General features: G+C 36.3%; 1 protein-coding gene across 4 annotated transcripts in view; it reads right to left on the bottom strand.

Moving 5' to 3' along the window:
• Positions 1–9,496, bottom strand: part of KCNMA1 (potassium large conductance calcium-activated channel, subfamily M, alpha member 1) — a 513,257-nt gene that overhangs the window by 145,471 nt on the left and 358,290 nt on the right. For all 4 annotated transcript variants that reach the window (XM_009328726.1, XM_009328723.1, XM_009328725.1 and 1 more), the window contains exons 11-14: positions 9,156–9,261; positions 7,660–7,742; positions 5,274–5,343; positions 3,292–3,447 (exon numbers count right to left, since the gene is read on the bottom strand). In XM_009328726.1, the coding sequence (XP_009327001.1) occupies positions 3,292–3,447; positions 5,274–5,343; positions 7,660–7,742; positions 9,156–9,261 (415 nt within the window). The remainder of the gene's footprint in view (positions 1–3,291; positions 3,448–5,273; positions 5,344–7,659; positions 7,743–9,155; positions 9,262–9,496) is intronic.

Below are 9,496 nucleotides of genomic sequence, written 5' to 3'. Positions count from 1 at the left end.
CCTGCTCTCAAAATAGCTTAGAGGAGAATTGAGATGGCTCTGGATCATTTTTCAGATCTGGAATGAGGTGTACCATCTTACCAACAGAGCAAAGACAAAACTAATTCGTTTGTGGACTTGTGTTACACTCAAGAACCACATTCCACATTTTACTAATTTACACAACAATACTAACTCATGGGCTTGCATGGTTGTATAAAGGGACAAAATGTGACCACCTCTGCCTTCTATTCTATTTACTTACTCTTTGCAATGTTTTTCATATGGCTAGACTTCTGGTATACATTTGCTAATCCAAACAACACAAAAATTGCACTACAGTATAGTATTTCCACCTTTATCTGAGACTATGCAAGTAATAAAGAGTCCCAACTCCTTTATTAATACACCAATGATAACATTCTGTGCTGTAAAAAGAATGGACTGTTGAAATACAGTTTATAGGTGTTGGGTTTTTTTTTTTTGCTTAACATATCGTTTGTTGTGCAATCGATCTTTCTTCCTTTAAGTGTTTACAGAACCTTAATCTTTTTGAGCTGATTTTCTTTTTGTTCAGTTTGGTGCCAAAGAGGACATAAAAGATTCCATGTGAGATTACATCGCTAAAACCAAAAGGAAAATATTAGGAACAAATATAATATTTTGAGGTTTCTTAGTTTGTTTTACCTCTAATACTGGGCAGACTGTTTACACAAATCATTTTGCTGTAAAGTAACACATAATGAGTTAAATGTGTGCAGTGTCACCATCAATCATGTTCATTTGTGTTTGACTGACCAAACATTTATGGCACATTAAATCACTTTCTAATCACGTTATGAAGGAGGAGGAACAAACACACATTTCAAGCGTTCTTTAAAAAAATACAGAAGTTTCAGTACATTTTCCTGGCAATCTCCTAGCTTGTGGGCGACTCCACTAATAATGTTTGCCCAAGGAATTTATGAAGGTCTGACAATACTTAAATTCAGTGCTCTAAATGAAAAGGGGTGGAAGTTCTTTCAGGGAATGGACATCTTTCTTTTCAATAGGGTCCTCTTTAACAATTCCAATCAAAGTAGCTGCTCTCCTACAATACACTGTTGATTCAAAGCCACCACTAAGTAATAGTTTTCTCTTTCAAATACAGTTTTAAGAGTGAGACAGCTTGGAGAAAGAACATCCTTTCAGCTAAATAAAGAAACAAACCTTTTGCTGTCACCAATTGAGTTGGATTCTCATGAAGAAATATGTCTCAGTTCTTGTACGTTTATTTTGCTTTAGATTTTAATATACTCAGAGATCTTTGGAAATGACAATATGCATTTTACTTGCCCAGACAATTCATTCTTAGTTAAGTAGCAGACATCTTTTTAACCAGTACTAACAGAGTCTTGCATTCTCCCAATGCACTATTTGATGGCATTTTTTTCTCTCAGTGCCATCTGAAGATGACATCTGAAGTAACACAAGTTATGTCTGTATCCTATTCTGTTTCTAACTGTATATAATCACAGATACAAGAGCAAAGCTGACATTGATAGCTTCCTCCAAATCAAAATCATGGCTATTTTTATGCTCATTCTGTGTATATAGAAATACTCAGACGTAATCTGAGTAGTGCCTTGCAAAGCTGAGCCTTCAGCTTAAAACTGTTCATCAGTGAGATAGTCCAGTCTGTCACTTGTACTGAAATTATTATAAGAATATCTTATAAGAAAATATAGGATTGAAGGTAGGTAAGATAATGGCATAAGTGGTTTGATATGTTTTCTGGAAAGATGATACCTTTACATTTGCAGTTTTTGACTCGTCTAAACATTTTAACTACAAATCCAGGCCATAAATGTGTGTGTCTCTAATACAGTTCCCCCATAGTCAGATATGTGTACACTTTACCACTTCTGAATCTCTCAATTTTCTCACTGCAAGTTTAAATTCAGTATTAAGATAACTTGCATTAAGACTGGGGCTTCTGAAGATACCCATATATTTGGATCTCCTCGAGAGAAAACTGATCCCTTCTGATTCTGGAAAGACAGAAGCTGAGCAAAAGTTTCAGGCCTGCTTCTGATTTCAAGAGCAAGTTCATAGAACAGGTTACCTCAGTAATTTGGATACATTAGTGTGACTGTTACAAATGTTTGAGAGTCCTGAGAGTGTTGGGTTACCACACCAGACAAGAGTGAGGCAGACCAAAATGACCAGCAAGAAGAATGAAGTTCATAAGAGATACAGTTTTCTTTTGGGATATAAATAGAAAGGATTAATATCAAAGTGACCATACGCTGATGAGTCATAGACAGTTCCCAAGTTTGACTCTACTGAAGCAAAACAGCTTTTTTTTTTTTCAGAACATGAATAAAGATGCAAACATCGTAACTGCAGACAGTAAAGTGCAGAGCCCAGGCTTGTTTCTGTATTGAAAACTGGCATTTTTTTGACTATATGTAATAGTCTGGAATATTTTTGACATACAGGAGGCTGCTGTCTCCAATTTTTTGGGGGTCTCCAGAGGATACCTTAGTAAGAATTTCAGGATGTCACAAGAACTACATAAAGACTCACTGCCCTGCACTGATATGTGCACCTCCATGAGAACAGTCCTGGCTTTCTCACCTGAGGATATTAGGAGTTTTTTGGGGTTTTTTTTGCTTACTTGCACAATGGACTTGAAGTGGACCATGGCCTACCTTGTACGCCACTGTTTGAACTAGTACAGCGGCCATAGAAGTCTAGGCATAACTGAGTTAAAATTTTGCCACGTAAATCCAAAAGAGCTCTTCTACTGAGGAGAAACAAATACACAAATGATGTTGTAGGAAGTTCAGGCTTCAGCTCCAACACATGTTCCTTATTTACTCTCACAGCCAGAAGTCCACTAGCCACTTGATGTAGAAGACCAAAATGATCAGTCCTTTTTTCTGGGCGCTTTGTTGCTATATGGGACATATATAAATCATATTTTTGTTTTAGCAGCAGGGGCTTTTCTCGTAGATAAACATGTGTTTTGTCTAAAACAAAGTAAAACACAAAACACCAGAAATATCTCCCTGGAAATGGATGATGCTTTGAACAATCATTTAAAGGCCAAACACTTGCTGAATAAAAATAAAAACATAACTTGACAGAACCTGGCTCATTGCCCAATTTGCAGCAGAGAACTTTTGTATGTAAGTGTGTGCTGTTTTTTTCGTCTTACAAAATCTATTAATGTCTTCCTATCTGTTTCATATTTGAGCCATGTTTTCTACTCAGCTCTCTGACAAACTGAATTGTGGACTAATACATTTTAATGAGACAAGACATTACCTTTATGAATGACCTCATAGAGAAGAGGTTGGCTAACATTGTTGAAAGGCCCGGTGCCAGGCAGCTCTGGGCTATGAAACCCAGCTTGAGCTCAGCAAGACAGATTGCATCATCCCCTTCTTTCCAGTTCCAGCTTGGGATATTTAGCAGATGAGCCTGGAAAAGAAACAAACAAATGAAAAAAAAACCACCGGTGAAGAACCAGAAATACTTCCTCAAATATAGTACAGTATTGAAGGAGATAGCAGTGAATGATTTTCTTTGTTACTGGCTTGACTTTTTCTGAGCAGGCAGAATCACTCCAAGTACTTTAGAGTTGCCAAGTCTATGCTAAGAAACGTTCCAACTATATTACCTATTATAGACAAAATCTTACATTTCTTAAGCCATATTCTGGCTGTGACACTCTGCCAGGCCCATCCTCACACCTGAACAAACCACAGAATGTTGTAAAGTTTTCCTTCCCTTCTGTGTATTCCTTTTACAGCACTTTGAGCTACTCTCTGACTGATAAGGCACATACATAATATACAGGTATCTAACATAACTTAGATTACAACTTGTGTGAAGCTGCAACCTTTGTAAGACTTTATCATTTAATAAGGTCTACAACATCATCTCTCTTTTCTATTTCATTCCTTCCACCCTGAAGGATAGCACTTGACTTAGTGAAAATCCAAACTTTTTCCTAAGACTGCTAATTATAAGGATAGAATAAAGAAAATAGCTAGTCAAGACAGACCTCCAGTATTGACACTGGTCAGTTAGACAGGTATTAATATTGTTCAGTTATTGGCATAACTCTATGAGATTCTCTCTTCCATGTGCCTTATAGAAATGCATAGACATAAGGAAACACAGAGGCCTTTATGCTTGTTTCCCTTCATAAGTAATATTACAGTTCAGCGCTTTGATAAAAGCTATTCTTGAAGACACATTCATTGGAAATACAAGGAAAAACGCAGTATTTGAAAGATCTTCCCCTCTGAACCTGTTTAAAGCAGAGAAACACCTTGCTTTTATTCTATAAAAAGACAGGCTCCTTCCATTCACGTACAGGAAGAGGACATCACAAGCAACAGTAATTGCTCTCATTCTAGCCAAAGATTACAGGTATAAGGAGTTGTTAGCAGTCAAACCTTCTGAGTACCAGGATTATTGTACTTCATTGAATGAAGGTCTACCCAGCCAAGCCTTTTCTCCAACACTGGGCAGTGACGGAAGCTTTTAGAAACAATAAAAGCAGCAGGTCACATATGAGTAGTCCATCCTCTGATATATTCTTCCTAGCCCTGTTCATCAGCAGTTTATGGACTTCCTCATCTCAGGATTGAATGAATTGACTCCATTGCGTTTAGAGGCCACAGGTTTACCATCAAAAATTTGCCAAATTCCTTTCCAAAGTGGATTTATAATTTTGATCTCCACAATATTTTTAGGAACAAATTTCACAACTGAATTATGTTTTATATGAAAAAACACTTAATTTCATTTATTTTGTACCTGCTACTTGGCAATTTCAGGTCTACATTGTCATGCAAGAAACACAAAATCACAATAAATCTCCACTAAGACAATAACTCTATGCTTTTTATTTTTTAAGTACCCACAAAGAACTGACTTCAGATGACTTGCCTAGAGGCCACCAATTCATCTTGGGTAGCTCTAGTGTAATAAGATGAGCAAAACTTACAGAAGCTGAGTGGTTAAAAGCTCATCTGGAATCAATAGTAACTATGGACACTGTAGCTTTAAGAATGAGACCCTAGGCAATTAATAAATGTCAGAGGATTTTGATAAACTCCCTTGCATATATAAATAAAACTGAATTACCTTGTAATTGGATTACATGACAAGGCTTATTAGGACATTTTTGTTTGGAAAGAAAAATACTTACTATTAGTGGAGATAGAAAAACTGTGTATGAGTGAATGCAATGTAGCAAAAACTCTGGGGAGAGACACTGTTGGTTGCCACGTTACCTTATTGTGATACTGCAACATCTGAGTGATAATTCTTATCTTCGGATGATAATTCTTTATTGAAATAACTCTAAAAAATAAAAGAAAAACCAAAATAACTTTCAGCTGGTGGGATACTTAGATAATGTATCCCAATACCTTTACTCTACTGTGTTGTCAAGTCCCACAATTAAAACTGTACCCTCTTATTCATCTGGCTGTAGAGCATACCGATTGAAGTCAGACCTATGCAATATTTACATCTAGTCAAATTCAGTTAATAACCGTCAGCTAATACTAGAGAACATCAAGCTTGATGGTTGAATGGTTTACTCTTACGGAATTTGCAGAAAAAGAAACTTGTTTTAGCAGCTCTGTTCAGACACTGTGCTCATTCTGTTAAGCAAATAATACCCTTGCAATTACTATGTCACCTTCAGTGATTATCTTCATGTCTTTGAATCAACATAATTGATCAAGTTTTCAAGTCTGAAAAGAATCTGTTTCTTTCTGCCCCACCATATAATATTTATTTATAGTTGCTAGACATTCATCGTATTTAAACATCTTGAATAATGTTTTTGTTTGACATAAATCCACATGCAAACTCATCTTAATTTTTGTGGATTATTCCAAAGCTCAATATTGAAACTGATATTTGAACTCTGAATTTATAAAACATGGGGCCACTTCTATAATCTGAGCTTGACTGCATTCTTAATTATTTAATGAGCCTAAGATATACTCAACTGTGTACAGATTAGAAGTGGCTGGAAAGAAAAATGTTTGAGAAATGAGTGGATTGATAACGTGTTATGAAGAGAGGAACATACAATTTGGAAATTAAAAAAGCACTGAAGAAAATTAAAGCGAGAAACAAGCCAAAAAAATCAGTTCTGTACATACAAACTAAAGGTAGAAAAAGAAGATAAAACAAACCGAAAAATAGTCTGAATTATTATGGAATCACCAGTCTCATAAGACTCTGAATGCCATAACTGTTGACATTGGTGTTTTGTAGGAAGTATTTTGCAAACTGCTGGTCTGGCTTGCGCTTTGAAGCCTATCAAAGCTAGAGCATAAAACAGATAAAAAAAGTTGTATGCATGATTTTAATTTATGTTCTCTTTTGGAAGGAAAAAACAAGTCTTCCTTCTAATTTTCCATTTCTTACCGAATTATTTAATTAAACATTCAATTTTGTTGAATTAAATTCATTTAAATGTGAGAAAACTCAAGAGAATTCCACTCTCAAAATAACACTTTTGCATTTTATTACATTAAATGTATTAAATCTATTAAGAATGCACTAATCTGCAACTGGAATATTTTTGATGTGTTTACGCAATTAATGTCAAAACAAAGTTTCTTGCGTTGAAACTCAAAAGCATGTTTGGAAAATGAAATTAGGCATATTTAAACCCTGCACCTTCCACAGACTGCCAGATCTCCTGCACCCAGCGAACTTCTTCCAGAGCAGTAATTTTATTAATTTTTTTTTTTTTTATTTCTCCCCTTCCTTCAATTCACAGCATGCAAACATCTATCAGGCCAGTAAAATTGGTTCACAACACTGGCCAATTCTATGTTAGAGAATTTTTAACAAATAATTGAAATTTTAATTTTAAAAAGGAGAGACTGGTCTCATTAAAAGTAGGGTTGTATGAACAAAACACAGAAAATGGAATCGTTGATCTTTGTTGTAACTCTAGCTACCATCTACTGACTGACTCTTTCATCTTCTTTCTTCAGAGAACATAAGAAGGAAAGCAGGACAAGATCTGGTGATCCCTAGCGTGGTAAGTGCCTTGTCAATCAAAATAAGCAATGTTTGATCTTCAGTGTAAAAAAAGGAGGATGGAGCTAGGAGACCACTGTATCGTTACCATCATGAAGCGTTTACCTTGCTTTCCCCCAAGCAGCGTAATTACTTGTAGAAGTAGATACACCAAGGAGCAATGAGGCATGAAGTGATGAAGGGTCCTTCTGTCCCATCATTAACACCAGCCCACTCAGTACAGGAACTCACGTAACATGTTGTTGCAACAACATAACTGCATTCCCTTTCCTCTCATTTCTATTGGGACTGCATTCAGCTCTGAATACTTAAACCCTAGGTCCTGCAAAATAACTTGAGTACCAAAGCTTGTGCTCCAAGCGTCTCTTCTGACACGCTCTTTCTAAAGGAGCTAAAATAAAACAGTTTAGGCAGGAATTTAGAGTATCCTCATCTCTGAACTTTTGAGATAATCTTGTAATTTGTCCCCTAAAAAAAAAAAAATCCTGCAATGTTCTTCAAGTGCAACAGATCAGCAATAAAGCTGTGTGTGGCTACTGCCTATCTGGACACCAGAAGTTATCTAATCAGAGTTAAGAACAAAAACCTATTAAAAACTAATGAGTTTACCTCATAATATTGGAGGCATCTTCAGCATCTGGGTCAGCGCAGTATTTATTGGCAAGGATTAGGCACGCATCTGCTGACTCTATCTGAGACACCAAAGAAAAAGCAAACATAAATAGCAACCTCTCTTTCCAGCTCTTCTTTCATCATGAAGGATTAGGGAATCCAACACTGCCATCATGAGTGTGAATATCAGTTCTTAATACTGCTAATCAAAAATGTTACAAGGCTAACGTGAGTTAATGTGGGTGATGATAACGGCTCTCTCATACACATAGCAATTTCTTGAAACTTGCTTATGATGCTCAGACTAGGTCAGTAGTTCAATTATTGACTCGTGTTGTATCAGCTGAGGCATGAGGGTGTAAATAGACATACTTTTTGTAACCAGATACTGAAATTTAGACCCCTAAACCCATAGGAAGTTCCTGTTATGTCAGTACAGTGCTCCCACAAGTCCTGCAGCTTCGTTTGGGGATTTAAGTACCTTCCGATTACAGACAGGAGGAGGCGGCTGAACTGGTGATTTAGAATCTGAGCACCAGTTTTAGAAAGCACGAGGAGGAGAACTGATCTGTTCACAGGACCTCTATGTTCACACAAACCTTAGCTCTATTTAACCCAAAGCAGATGACAAAAGTATTTTTCAGTGTATACAACCAAATACCAACACAAAGAAGGGTGGAAAACAGAACACAAAATACCAACACACAATTTTATGGTCATAATTAGAGCATTTTGTTCAGATGAACTGAAACAGTGTGTGTTGGGCTACAAAAGGTTAAGCAATTTCGGCAGCCAAAATGGACAAAAGACATGATTAATACTCCAGAAAGTGTTAACATTGCACTAAAATATTCTTGGCTTAAGTAGCCGGTTTACATTCCATTTAAAAAAAGAAACATAAAAGAGTTAATGCTGTATCTGACAGCTTGCCATCTTTTTTTTTTTTTCATTTAAGCTTCATGCTTCATGCTTTGCTTTAAGAGTACAAAATAATTTACCATGGAGAATTCTAGACAATAAAGCCATCTCATTTTAGCTACCAAAAATCTTAAATTGTATTTTTTTCCCCAGGATTCTAGACAATAGAAAAAGGGTTTGACAAGTGAAAAACTATTTTCTAATCATTCTGATGAAGGTAAGACAATAGCATTTTAAGCAATTACTGTAAGACAATGTTCTATTATATCAAACATTAATGTAAAATAGACTCTTGAACTAAACCCCAATGAAAAATTCATAAAGAGTTCAATGGAATGGCAGACAATGTATCTTAAGTCATAGCGTTACCTTAGCTTTGAAGATCTAAAGATATAGGGAAAACGAGGTTTATAAGGAGAGATATTATAATTTATTAGGCAAGCTAATAGAGATGGAAAAACAATCTTTTGGGGTTACATGAAGAAGAGCTTTACTGGTTGGGTTTTTTTCCAAATAATGCAATGAGTACTTTAAAAAAGTCAATTAGCAGGAGAACAGAACAACAGAGCTGTTACCTTCACTCTCGCCAGGTCATGGGGATTAAGGACTGAACCCTGATAAAATTCCACCTGAGTGAAGTGTCGTTTAAAAAGAGCTTCCAGCTCAAGGTTAGGGGAGATACTGCATTGGGAAGAGGAAGAAAACACAACAGCAAATGAGAAGTCAGTTTCCATAACTGCCCCATTTCCTTCATTTATAAACCACCCCATTTCTTTATTTTCGGTATGCAGACTTCTGCTGGTGCTTTTCCTGTGGTGTGGAAACAGCGTGCAGTACTTAAAAGACAAATGCTACACCGCTTTCACTTCCTTCCTTCTGTCTACAGAGCTCCTGGCCCACCTCACTGTGCTGCTCT

This window comes from Pygoscelis adeliae, unplaced genomic scaffold (genome assembly GCF_000699105.1).
Source record: "Pygoscelis adeliae isolate BGI_AS28 unplaced genomic scaffold, ASM69910v1 Scaffold16, whole genome shotgun sequence".
NCBI classification, from domain to species: domain Eukaryota; kingdom Metazoa; phylum Chordata; class Aves; order Sphenisciformes; family Spheniscidae; genus Pygoscelis; species Pygoscelis adeliae.
This window is presented reverse-complemented; position numbering and strand designations above follow the sequence as displayed.